General features: G+C 34.0%; 1 protein-coding gene across 1 annotated transcript; it reads left to right on the forward strand.

Moving 5' to 3' along the window:
- Positions 1-5,928: 5,928 nt before the first annotated feature.
- On the forward strand, positions 5,929-8,813 carry LOTGIDRAFT_156033 (hypothetical protein; the record flags this gene model as incomplete). Its single annotated transcript, XM_009046071.1, has 5 exons — positions 5,929-5,967; positions 6,402-6,531; positions 7,006-7,355; positions 7,552-7,695; positions 7,983-8,813. The coding sequence occupies 5 exons, from the start codon at positions 5,929-5,931 to the stop codon at positions 8,811-8,813; spliced, it is 1,494 nt and encodes a 497-aa protein (XP_009044319.1).
- Between the last annotated feature and the right edge of the window lie 5,085 nt (positions 8,814-13,898).

The raw sequence follows: 13,898 nt of genomic DNA on the forward strand, positions 1-13,898 counted from the left end.
TCACAAAATAGTGCTCATGTTTTAGTTTCGTGGAATGACATGGAAAATCAAGTCTATATTTGCAGAAGGCTGTGCACATTTATGGGGTTGTAAAGAGGTTTTTGTGCTTCTTTTTGTGTATTGGGGTCATTTATGGCTTCTATTTATAGCATTCTAATTTTCTGTCAGATGTCTGTGGTTCCTGTAATTATGGAAATGTTTAACAATTTATGACGCCACTATCGCAAATGCTGCCAAAAATATCTAATGGTCTTTAAGAAAGCTATGTCAGAAAATGCTTAGTTTTATGAGAATTGCAGACTCACAGATGCCTGATTGAAAATTGGAATGGTGCAAATATCCATGCTATTCGTTTTTCAATGCATATAAAAGTGTCAATGGCCAGCAATCTTGGAAATATAAATTTCATAAGATGTAAAACTCCATTCATTTAAAAAATTATGGACATATGTTTTCATTTTACCTAATTGAATCCTGAAAGTGATTTAAGAATTTTCCAAATTGGATATCCAACTGGTTCCACATTTTTTATGGTTTTGAGGAATTCTTCAGACAGATTTTTCAAAATTCTATCATTTCTTTCTTGTCATAATCCATTCATCTTAATAATCAAAAACACATTTGAAAATATGTTGATTGTACATCTGTTTTCATTGATGAAAAATGTACCAAAATAAACAACATAAGCCATGTGAACTCTCTGAAATGGTTCCAAGAGAATGAAAGCATGAATGAATGAATGAATGAATGAATGAATGAATGAATGAATGAATGAATGAATGTGAATGAATGAATGTGTGAATGAATGAATGAATGTTAATACTGAGCCTACAGGTTTTTCACATTTTGATAAAAAACAACACAAACACAAATTTCAATTACAATATCAATTCAGACATGACTGGTAAATAAAGTCAGATCAAAATCCCTGATTAACCATCTGCAAAACAAAGCCAATAGTTACATAGTAGCTACCTACATAAAAACACAGTTGTCCAAGTTTGTCCTTAACAGTTAGATGTGGCTGGCAAATTAGGTCACATCAAAATCCCTTCTTTATATACTTCGTAACATTGTTGTCGCCTACATACAAATACAAAAAAATATCTAAAAAAAAATAGTTATCCAAATTTTTTTCCTTAAAAATGGTAAAACCAGGTGCGGCACTTCACCTTTGACCTTTCTGTCAATGAAATTATTTTGATGTTTTTGTTTTTAGTGTGATGTTTATTTTTGTCTGTCAAAGTTGCTGATATTTACTGGTATTTACTGGTATTTATGTTGTTTTATCAGATATCAGGTTCTGGCTTTAAAATTATTATTTACAACACTTAAACATGGGGAGTCCTTTTACAACTGGCATCATATTTCTTTCAAATGATGAGGCTTTTTTCAGTGTTTCATTTTTTATTTTTTCTGTGGGTTATTACATTTGCAATCCATGATCTGACATATTTTTCTTTAAATCGTGTTAAAACAACATTTAAACATGGGGAGTCTTTTTACACCTGCTATTATATCTCTTACAAATGATGAAACTTTTTCCAGTGTTTCATTGTATATTTTTTCTTACAGTCCATGATCTGACAATTTTTTCTGTAAATCGTGTTAAAACAACAATTTAACATAGGGAGTTCCTTATACATATTTCTTTCAAATGATTACTTCGCCATGAATAGGCCTGGTGGCTATTGCAATAATTTGTTTTGTATTCTTCTGTGGGTTATAACACTTGCAGTCAATGATCTGACAAATTTTTCTTTAAATTGTGTTCTGTAGAATTTTGAGTTGACTGTATTTGCTGTGCAAAGAAATTTGATTGAAATTCAGGCTTTGATTGGCTGTAATCACTGGCATAAATCAAATAGCTGCACTCCGCGATACAAGAATAATGACTATTGCAGTCAAGGTATTAGTATGAATTTCATTGTGAAGATGTATATCGCTAAGCAAAAATATCTGATTTAAATCCAAATCACTTAAATGTTTCAATTTATAAAAACTTCAATATTACATTTCGAAAAATCTGTTCGTAATTAAATCAAACAGAATTGAAAACAGCCATGTTTAGTCTAAATTTCAGTAGAAAATATAAAATCTCATCATTGTTTGGTCTATAGTTATAAGATATTGTTTATGAGAAGGAAATGATGTAATAATCAAATCTCGGTTACCATGGCAACCATTTTGATAAAATTATTTTCACTGATTCACCTGAATTTAATGTAAGAAAAGATAATGATTTTGATAAATTTTGGTCAAATTTCACTTTTTATCAATTTTCTGAAGACGTACACCTGCAATATTTTGAAATTTATCGTTTTCATACCTGATTTGTCATAGAGGGTTAAGTTATTTTGTGTCAAAACAAGATTTATTTGATAAAGGTCAAGGTTTATATGGTGCTCAAGGTGCTTCGAGGGATACTGTAGCACTGATGGTTTGAGGGTTGAAAACCTTACATGACATCATTTGCTTGGTTATGTCAAACAAATGATGGTTGTAGGATGTGGGTTCTAATCTCGGTCAGATGCTTTGAGGAGTTCTGTAGCACTGTTGGTTAGAGTGATGAAAACATGACATCATTTGCTTGGTTATGCCAAACTAATGGTGGTCTTGGGTACTAATCTTGGTCAGGGTATGTGAAAGTCTGGTGAGTTTGAATAAGTCATCTTTCATTTTTCCAGTCGACCCAGCTGTAAATGGGTACAGATAATCCAGGAAAGATAAATTCCAAGAGTTTTAACCAAGGACCAGCTGGTAGAAAGGATCCTGGTGAACCTTAAGTTTTTATCCATGTACTGCCACTTTAAGTGCCATATTTTTCTGAAAATTGTTACCTTGAAAGAGCCAGGTGTTGAATAGGGTAACCTGATATTGGACCAATCAGAATCAAGACGTCTGCCTGATAAAAACCTGTGTAGTTTGGTTCATTACCAATCTTATGATAAAATCTGAACACCAGGTTATCATGGTTTATCTTAAAACATGGATTTGCCAAGTTTGATTTACATTAGCTTGAAAAGAAATCAAGAACGGCTGGAAGGGGGTGGGAGGGGGGGGTGCTTTGGCTGTATTAAAAGTTAACTGTCTAAATAACCCTATTGCTAAAAAAAATTGTCGTAGGTGTAAAATTTTACATTGAGAAATACCAGACTTAAAACAGATTGCTCTAAAGATTTTGTGTTAAACTGGAATTTATATTTTGATTCTGATTAGTGACACAGTTGGCTGAAATCAAACTCGATAAATTTGTCAGACAACTCAAGACAGTTTTAAAACTTATGGTGTATAGCATTACTGTTTGGCTGTTCATTTTAAAGATCCCTCGACAGTTGGAAATCATAAAGAGTAGGCTAATGCTGTTGTCCTAGCAAAATTTCCCTCATTGTACACTGCATGGTGTTACAAGTTCTCAATCACCCAATGTGCAGAAAAATAGGACATAAAACTCAATTTCATTTCCAATGACCCAGCAGACGACAGATTTAGGTCTGATTGATATTAAACTAAACCACCCACAGTATTATGATATAAAAGAAGGTGACCAAGTGTAAAAATTAGATTGATGGCGTCTGCTACTGAAAGTTTTAATTATATTCAGACATCTGGCTTATATTTATTGTTTCGTTACCTCATTGCTTCTGATCAAGGTTGGGATGAACTTGGTTGTTTGGTGGATGGGTTCGAATTGGTTGATTAAGTGCAAATGCTAAAAACATACCCTGCAGATCAGGGCTGTTGATTCATTTTTTGTCAGTCGGACATTTTTCAACGACCTGTGAAATTTGATCTCGATTTAACCTTGAAATGAAATGAATGGAGTTTTACGTCCCACTTTCGATTTCACCTTGAGAGAAGGTCTATTATATCATAGCCCACCGATATCTGCAGTGCAGATGATAGTTTTTGTAACAACATTTTTATTATAAATTCATGGTGTATGCTTAAAGAGACTTGTTTGCTTTTCTTCAGGGTTGATTTGAGACTTGAATATATGTACATAAGTACTAGAAATGTTCGAAAATCACATAATTCCTTCAAAAATTTCGCCAACAAGAAATTTCACGTTCTATTTCTATATACATGTATATGTATTACAAGAAAATATCAAAAAATGATTAACAGACAAAAATTTGAACTTCACTGGTAGCTAACCTAAAGGTCCAGAGTTCAATCGCGGCATAGGTCGAGGTAATACCTTCGGATTTTTCAACCCGGCTTACCCCCCTGTCAGTGATGTAGGTAAGAGGGGCTGACATGGAAAAAGCGTCTAGTCGTTAGGATTGGACAATAAACCGAGGCCCTGTGTGCTACAGACTGTGCACATTAAAGATCCCTCGACAGTTGGAAATCGAAATAGAGCAGGCTTATGCCGCTGTCTGGCAAAATTTCCCTTATTATACCCTGCATGGCATTGCCCTTCTTCATTAGCCCACATGGTGCAGAAAAGTAGGACGTAAAACTCCATTCATTTCATTTCGTTTCTTGACCTTTGAGAGTATACTTAAGTTATATTCTCTTTGATACCAAATAATATCTACTAGTATGTTATTATAACAGTATTATAGTTTCAGGGTACTAGATACCACTATCTGATTTCTTTTAGAGTTAGTTAATGGTTATCAACTAGGCTATACTGATCTTGTTTTGATATCTAAGATCAAAGGTTTTATACAGATGTTAGTTTTAGATCTGAGAATTGGCAGAATAGCTTTCAGACAATAGAATTTTCTGGGAAATTTCAAAATTTAATGTTTTATATGTTTTTGGCCCCAAAATGTATCAGAATGCACCAAATCAATTATTTTTTAATGAAATTTCCGTGGGGAGAATCTATTTGTACCATTCATGTGACACCTGCCTCAATGGCCCGTCCACACTTCTGAATTTGGAATCTCCCAGACATTGGTCCTGCCACTGAAAATAGAAAAAAACATTTACTATCAGTCAAATGTGGCCGGTTTGTTTGACTTGGCAGTATATGGTCTTAGTTTTATATGTATATAAGTTATCGAAATAAGAGTATGTACTATAAAAACCAGTCTTGTGAAGTTTATCTTGTAACTCACTGTGATTAAGATATGTTATTTTACCTGTCTGAGACCATATTGGACTAGCGTAGGACTGAATCGGTGTTAAACAGTCATATAATAGTTCTATACCAGTAATCACTGTGATTTAGATATGTTATTTTACCTGTCTGAGACCATATTGGACTAGCGTAGGACTGAATCGGTGTTAAACAGTCTTATAATATTTCTATACCAATACTCACTGTGATTTAGATATGTTATTTCACCTGTCTGAGACCATATTGGACTAGCATAGGACTGAATCGGTGTTAAACAGTTTTATAATAGTTCTATATCGGTACTCACAGAGATTTAAGTATGTTATTTTACCTGTCTGAAACCATATTTGACTAGCGTGGAACTGAATCAGTGTTAAACAGTCTTAGTTCTATAACAGAACTTAACTTGGAATTGGTTTAGTGCCACATGGTTTTGTATAGTCTGATAGTGCCTCTAGAGTTAACTATTGGACTAATGCAGATATTTTTACCTGTGAATGGAAAAACTTTACAAACTTCTGATATATTTATGACTTTGAAGGCTATGGTCGTGTAAATTATGGTGTTGATCGATTCTGGAATTTTTACTTTGGTGTTGGAAAACTTTCTTAGTTTAGTAGATCTTGATATCTTCTGGTATTGAAAAAATTGTGGTCTTGGATTTTCATCTGATATGAAAAGTGTGCCAGTCAATTGTGGATCAAAATGATCATTTTCAGGAATATTTTTTTAACTTGGAACTTTTGAAGTTAAAGTTTTGTTTTTTAGTTCCACTCAACTTTTGATTATAGAAATCAAATCTAAAGGCAGTTCATGATTGTTTGATAAGTTTTAAATTGTGTAAAAATAACAAAATGTTGGCTAAATACAGAAAGAACTCAAAGAGTAAAAAGGTAATTGGTGGTGCCTAAAATTTATTCATGGATTGATATCTCATAATTTATTTGATTTACTTTATCTAAAGGCTTGACAAATATGTTTTGACAACAAAATGTAAAACAACCATATTATATTGCCTAAAATCTGTTCTGATATAACACATTAGCCATACTCTTAGATTGCAATTACCTTACCTATATGCTCAATAAATGTTATAAGTACACTTTTTTGATTATTACTGTATTATTCATAAAAATGTTGATGTTGTCTGTCAAAATCAGCCTTGCTCTTCAAAGATTATTACCGGTATAGCATTCTGACCATACAAAACTACCATAGTAAAGCATAGTAAGGCATAGTAAAGCATAGTAACCTAGCTATGCGGACATAATTTCCTCGAAAATAAAATATCATATAAGACCTAACCATTTTGAATTTGTATTTTCAGAGTCAGGCTATGAGAATAGTAAGAACTATAGGGCAAGCGTTTGAAGTCTGTCACAAGTTAAATATACACAATGCTGGACCTAATGATGGTTTAGAGGATAGATTTGATGATGAAAAATTCTCTAACAAAGGTAAATGTTTTGAGTAAATGTCACGTCATGAATATTTAATAGCCTGTACGCGCATCTAAGATGTGTGGGACTGTTTTATGAATTGCAGGGTTGCAAATGGGCGTGCCAAATGCAGGAGAAGATGACTTATTGGATAAAAACATACGTTCAACAAATGTTGTTGATTTATGACCAGCCTTTAAAAGGAACCCTGAAATTCTCATGAATCTAGCACAAGATGTGTGGCCCATTGTGGGATAGGGTTTTTAGATGTCTGTGATATTCTCAAATATTCAGTTGTATTAATTCTGTAGCCACTATATAGGATAAACCAGTAGGAATTGCTCAGTCAGTAGAGCTTTAGATTGTAGGCAATTAGGTGACGCAGGTTCTCATCCTTATTAAAAGTAACATAAGTGCTTCTAAAAGTTTGCCTAGTATTGTCTTTCAACTGCTATAGCTAAAATTAATCTTTTTTTAATCATAATTTTCCAGAAAAAGAATTAGAAGACAAAGAAAACAAACAGAAAGATGGAGAGGTGGAGAAAGAAACAAAAGCCACACCTCCATCAGACTTGGCCCTGGTCAAATCAACACAACAACAACAACAACAACAGCAACAACAACCAACAGCCAGAAACAGTTTATCGTCACCGCTTGGATCACCGGTGATGCTCGGTGAATATGATGACAAACCACAGTATCCATTGAGCTCACATCACCAGATGCAGTTGCTACGGCAACAACTTGAGCAGCAACAGCACCAGACGCAGGTAGCCATTGCTCAAGTTCATCTGCTGAAAGACCAGTTGGCTGCTGAAACTGCTGCTAGGATTGAAGCACAAGTAAGTCTGGTTTTTAGGTCACTGGGAAAATTGTTTAGATGTGGTCTAGCTTTTTTCAGTATTCCGGCAATTCATGCCTTCTATTTGCCTCATTCTAATTTTCAATTCGATGTCTGTGACTTCTGTAATTAAAAAAATGCTTTCATTTACCTTGTTAATGGTGTAAATTTAGTCTCCTTATTAAATTTTTTTCTAGGCACGTGCGCATCAGTTATTATTACATAATCGTGATCTGTTAGATCATGTGACCCAGCTAGTAGGGAGAGTGAAGAATTTAGAATTGAAGATGACTGGCATTTCATCATCTTCATCAACTGATGTTTTTCATACCCCACCACAGGTAGGTTGGCACCCTCTTCTTTCTAATGAACTCTTCCACTCATACATTTTTTCTACCAATAAGAATCTATATATGTATGATTGGAAGAGCTCATTTGTAAAATGTGCATGTTAAAGATCTTCTGAAATCAACTTCCTTTGACAGGTGGAAAGCATATGAGAAGAGGGTAGGGTAAAGTCTTGGCAAATTTTCCCTCAGCGCTCACTGCATGGCTTTGCTAATCTTTAATAGTCCAATCAGTTCCAGAAAAGTATGAAGTAACACTCATTCATTTTTCCATTTTGTAGTTTGTACCTTCGCTACCAGACCCAACTACACCCAGATGTGGACCAGTTCACCTTCCATCAATGAGGGACATGGACAACTCCTATCTTACTTCCATATCAAATAGTTCCACTTTCGAAAACACCAAAGCTGCATTGGAGGCGGATTCACCCGACAGCGGACATCGTGAAATGTCCTCAGAAAGTCTTTCGTTCAATTTATCAAATTCTGATAGCAGTGGATGGAACCCTGCCTACAATCCCGGCAACGATGGCGTAGTACTGCGTAGGAATATCAATGCTAATCCATTTTCAAGCTCATTCAATAGCGTGAATTACGATAGTAAAGAGTCCAAGGAGAAGACGAAAATTATCACTACGCCAATCAAAGAAGGAAAGGGGAGCCAATCGGATTACAACATAAGCTCGAAACCTAACAAACTAGATCCTCCGCCATCTTACAAAAGGCTGCATCGCCTTTCCCAAAATGGAGGCATCGTCAACGGACATTATATGGATGGACAGAATCACATCATGACAGATAGTGATTACTACTCCACCTACAACAGTAGTCATAGCAACGGCAGTTCAATGCACCACTCTGATTTAAGATCCAGTTACTCTGACAACAGGGACAATAACTCTAAAAACAATAACCGTCATCCACTGGACGTTCACGTCAACGATTTGAGTGCTAATAATTCGCACATGAAGCATGCCGAGTGGAACTCGCGAATTAGCTACACTTCTGATGAAAATAGTGATAACTCGGATGACTCTAATGGCCAATCAAATAGGGCCTCTCGTAGACTTGATTCAATGACTCTTGATGAATTTGAAGCTTTGGGAAGTTAAGATATAGTGGATGGCTGAACTTGATTGGTATGGGGCTGAAATTTTGATGAGTGATCATGAGTATATTTTTTTTTATCTCTGAACCTTTCTGGATGTTTATGCATTAGAATATTTTCTAAAACTTGATATTTTTGTGAAAAATTTTCCTGAGTGATTTTTGTGCCAAATTGTCAGTACATGTATTTTATAATGGTGGCAAGTTGTGGATTTGATATTTTTTCAAGGCATTATTTAATTTGAAATTATTTATGTGTAAAGACATCATTTTGCAAATCTAGCGAACAGATTAGAAAGTGCTTACTCTTCATTAAAACTTGATGGAGGAATTTTGTGTTAAACAAGGCCTAAAACATCTTCAATGATCCAAGATAGGATTTTTGTGTTTTGTATTTTGTGATACATTTTTGGGTGTTTTCATTTGAATAGCACTTTATTACATTTTCTTTTTCCAACTAGCTATTAGTGGTAGAATTTTAAAAAAATGGCTTTGCAGTCACCTAAAGATTATTGACCAAATGAAAATTGAAATAATTTTTTCATAATCTAAAAGTGCTATTTAAATTAATCATTAAAAAACCTTTAAGCGCTAGTGACCGAAAATTTGCGGTCAAGGGTCAAGTGGTCATTCTCATACACATATTCCCTAATATAATCAGAATTAAATGGTGGAAAGAGAGTTAAACATGATTCTAAAAAAGAGCTTTTGTTCTCAACTAACTGTGCAATATTGTTTAACGTTTTTGCTTTCATTTAAGAAATTTATCAAAAATCTGTTAAATAATGGAACACAATTTTAGGGTAGGCCTACATCCCCCGACGCTTAATTTTATTGTACATAATGTTTCTACAATTTACATTGTCATCATCAGTTTATATGGATTGTTGAAATGTTGTGTACAATAAAACTCAGGCCCTGTATTCTCGAAACAATTTAGCGCTAGGATGTCCTAGGTCTTATCTTCTAACATTGATTCTAGACATACTAACGCTAAGATAGTTTCGAGAATACAGGGCCAGGAGTAGTTTAACATAAGAATGGTGTTTCATTATTTAATGTGATCTCTAGCCCAATTTTTGTGATGCCAACATCCAAAAGACATAGCAAAACAGTAGCATTATTACATATTATTCTCTAAATTTCTTAAATTAAAAAATGTTTATTTGTATTTTTGTTATCACATATTATGAGTGCTAAGCTTTTGTATTTGTATCAAATGCTTTTTTTGTTTGTTTGTTTGTTTACTGCTTTTTTTTTCTTGTTTTGTTATTTTTTTACTGCTCAAATGAGCTCAAAGACATGTACCATATTGAAGTTATTACAAGGCATTTGAAAAATCACGAACAGTCCACTTTATTTTGAGGTAGTTTAGGTTGTGAACACAGACATTTATCTGCATGCAACATAAATCATAATGGATCAGGATCAGTCTACTTTCTTTTAAGGTAAAGTAGGTAGTAATGTACACAATAGAAGTATAAGTTTTAAACTTTGTGTATTTGGAACAGTCGACTTTAATAGAGGTAGTTTAAGTAGTAATGAACAGGATAAGCTTACAAGCATATCTTGTATAGTTTCAATCACTATTTATTCTACCTCTAAACAAAATAGACTGCTCTTGTGCATGTTTTGAAACATCTCTTATGGAACAGTCCACATTATTTTGAGATAGTTTAAGCAGGAATGAACTCATTGTATAGTTTCAATCACTACTTATTTTACCTCCTGAAAATATGGACTGCTCTTGTTTATCTTCTCTGGAACAGTTTACATTTAAGGTAGTTTAAGTAGTAATATACATAATTTAAGCTTGACTGAATGACTACTTATTATACCTCCAAAACGAAATAGGCTGCTCCTCTAATTTTGCTGCAAACTTTGGTGGACGTTTTGGAACTGCAATGATATTGCCAGTAGGCCTATATTTTTTCCTAAATTCTAATGATATAATGAACCATAGACGTATATAATGCGTTGTTTAACTATAAGCTATTTATTTATTTATGTCTAAATAATTGTAAATAGATTTTTCCCTTTTTCAATTTTTAATTGTTGCTTTCCCAGGATTAATGCCATAAGTAGGCCTTCGGTCAATTTATTGACTGTTCTAGGGGTTCCAGGTAGGAAGAATCACTTCTTCTTCTGAGAACCCTTATAAAAGAGGTTGGGAGAAAGGTAGGAAGAGTCAATTATGCCTTTGTAGCAGGACGAGTCCATTTCTTGAGACAAAATGCATGTTCATTTTAACCGTTGGGCGAGTCCATTTTCAAAGTGGACGAGTCCATCATGAGATCATGTAGGACGAGTCAATTTTTATCTTTTGGACGAGTCCATTTCAGTCGTAATCAATGCATTTTCAAACATGAAAATGGACTCTCCCATTTCAGTCGAAAACAATGCATTTTCAAACATGAAAATGGACTCGTCCATTTCAATTTGGAAGAGTCCATATTTAATATGGACGAGTCCATTTTGAGTGGAAAATGGACTTGTCCATTTCAGTCGAAAACAATGCATTTTCAAATATGAAAATGGACTCGTCCATTTCACTTTGGAAGAGTCCATTATAAGGGGAAAATGGACGAGTCCATTATAAGGGGAAAATGGACGAGTCCATTATAAGGGGAAAATGGACGAGACCATTAAAAAAAAAGTACTGGACGAACAATGCATTTCCAAACATGAAAATGGACTCGTCCATTTCAGTCGAAAGCAATGTATTTTCAATCATGAAAATGGACTCGTCCATTTCAATATTTGGAAGGGTCCATTTTAACATGGACGAGTCAATTTCAATTTGGAAGAGTCCATATTTAATATGGACGAGTCCATTATGAGTAGAAAATGGACTCGTCCATTTCAGTCGAAAACAATGCATTTTCAAACATGAAAATGGACTCGTCCATTTCAATTTGGAAGAGTCCATTTTACATATGGACGAGTCCATTAAAAAATGTACTGGACGAGTCCATTTCAGTCGAAAGCAATGTATTTTCAAACATGAAAATGGACTCGTCCATTTCAATTTTTGGAACGGTCCATTTACAATATGGACTCGTCCATTTCATATTTAATATGGACGAGTCCATTGTGTGTGGAAAATGGACTCGTCCATTTCAGTCGAAAACAATGCATTTTCAAACATGAAAATGGACTCGTCCATTTCAATTTGGAAGAGTCCATTAAAAAATGTACTGGACGAGTCCATTTCAGTCGAAAGTAATGTATTTTCAAACATGAAAATGGATTCGTCCATTTCAATTTTGGAACGGTCCATTTACAATATGGACTCGTCCATTTCAATTTCATATTTACTATGGACGAGTCCATTATGAGTGGAAAATGGACCATTTTTTATCTTTTGGACGAGTTCATTTCAGTAGAAATGCATTTTCAAACATGAAATTGGAAGTCCATTTTGAATTAGGAAGAGTCCATTTACACTGTGGACGAGTCCATTAAGAGGGGAGAATTGAGGACGAGTCCATTTCATCTTAAAGATGAGTCCATTTTCAGAGGAAAAAAAACATTTTCAAACAAGCAAATGAAAGTCGATTTCGATTTTGGAAGAGTCCATTTTCGTCAGAGGTGAATGTAGGATGAGTCCATTATCAAGAATGAGGGTTGAGGTTTTAAAACATGTCGAAATTGGTAGAGGCAAGTTTCATTCTTATTATACTGTTAAATTATGGACTCCTACCAAACACCCCCATAATGGATTCATCCAGAATTAAAATGGTCTGTTCCAAAGCTGAGGTTGGAGAGTAAAATTAAGAGTCCTCTCCCCAGTCTCCTCATGAACAGGACTTATCCATTTTAAAATCTACTTCAGTATTTGTCAAAACTGTTGGCTTGACAAAAAAACTCTTCCCCAGACAGTACCCAAATTCTAGCCCCATCAACAGCAAAATCCCTCACAATTTATCTATATTTATTCCCACTTTGTGAATAAAAAACAACCACAATATATACAATTCTGAATGAAAATGCAACACAAATGTGACAAACACTTCTAACAAAACAAGCGAGCTTTTGGTAGCAGAGCTTAATTCTACACTCAAATATATTGTGAGCTTCTTGGTAATAATCAGCTTAAAAATTTTGTCATTGATTTCTAAACACTCTATTTTTCATACTAAAAAAATGCATATGCATTTGATGAAATGTCGTCTAAATAGCTTTGAATATATATTACTCTAGATCGATGTATTAAGCGCTATTTTAATAGTGAAAATATTTTATAATTGAAACATATAGTATGTATAAGATAACACACGTGTACGCCTAAAAACCAACTTCTTGCAAAATGGGTAATGTTACAATTAAATGAAAATGGCTCGAGATGTTTTGATGTGCAACAATGTCTACTTAAAGCTTGAATAATAACAATATAAAACTTGTTTGATGAATAATGTTACATAAAAGCAATTAACAGATTCTTAGTACCTCTGAACACAAAGTATATGTTTTGCAAATTAAATATAAGCGTTATTCAAAGCATACAAATGTGTTAGTGTGCTTGGCAAACATATCTAAATTTAAAAAAACGACAGAACATTTTCAAGACATGCTATTGGTCAATTAAAGTATAAGTGTTATTTAAAGCGTACAATTTGCGTTAATGGGCTTGGCCCGGCAATTACTTATAAATTCAAAATAACACCTGAATATTTTCAAGAAATGCCATTGGTCAATGTCAAATATACTGGCCAATCAGAATTCTTATGAGGGAAAACAAACTCATGAATATAATGAATATTTATTAAAGGGATTGTAAAAAGGTTTTCTAAAATTTGTATCTGTATCAGGGACACTGATAGCATCAATTTGCACCATTCCAAGTTTTAATCAGACATCTGTGGTTCCTGCAATTCCACTAAAACCTAGTGTTCTATTTGACATCATCAAAGACTTATTTTTGTTGAATTGCAGGAACCACAGACATCTGACTAGAAATTGGAATGGTGCAAATTGATGCTATCAGTGTCCCTGTTATACATAAAAAAATTAGAAAACTCTTCAGAATCCCTTTAAGTATGCATGATCACATCTATTAACAAAGCTAATTAATTATGCGCATATTTTAT

Source organism: Lottia gigantea (genome assembly GCF_000327385.1).
Source record: "Lottia gigantea unplaced genomic scaffold LOTGIsca_10, whole genome shotgun sequence".
Taxonomy (NCBI): Eukaryota; Metazoa; Mollusca; class Gastropoda; family Lottiidae; genus Lottia; species Lottia gigantea.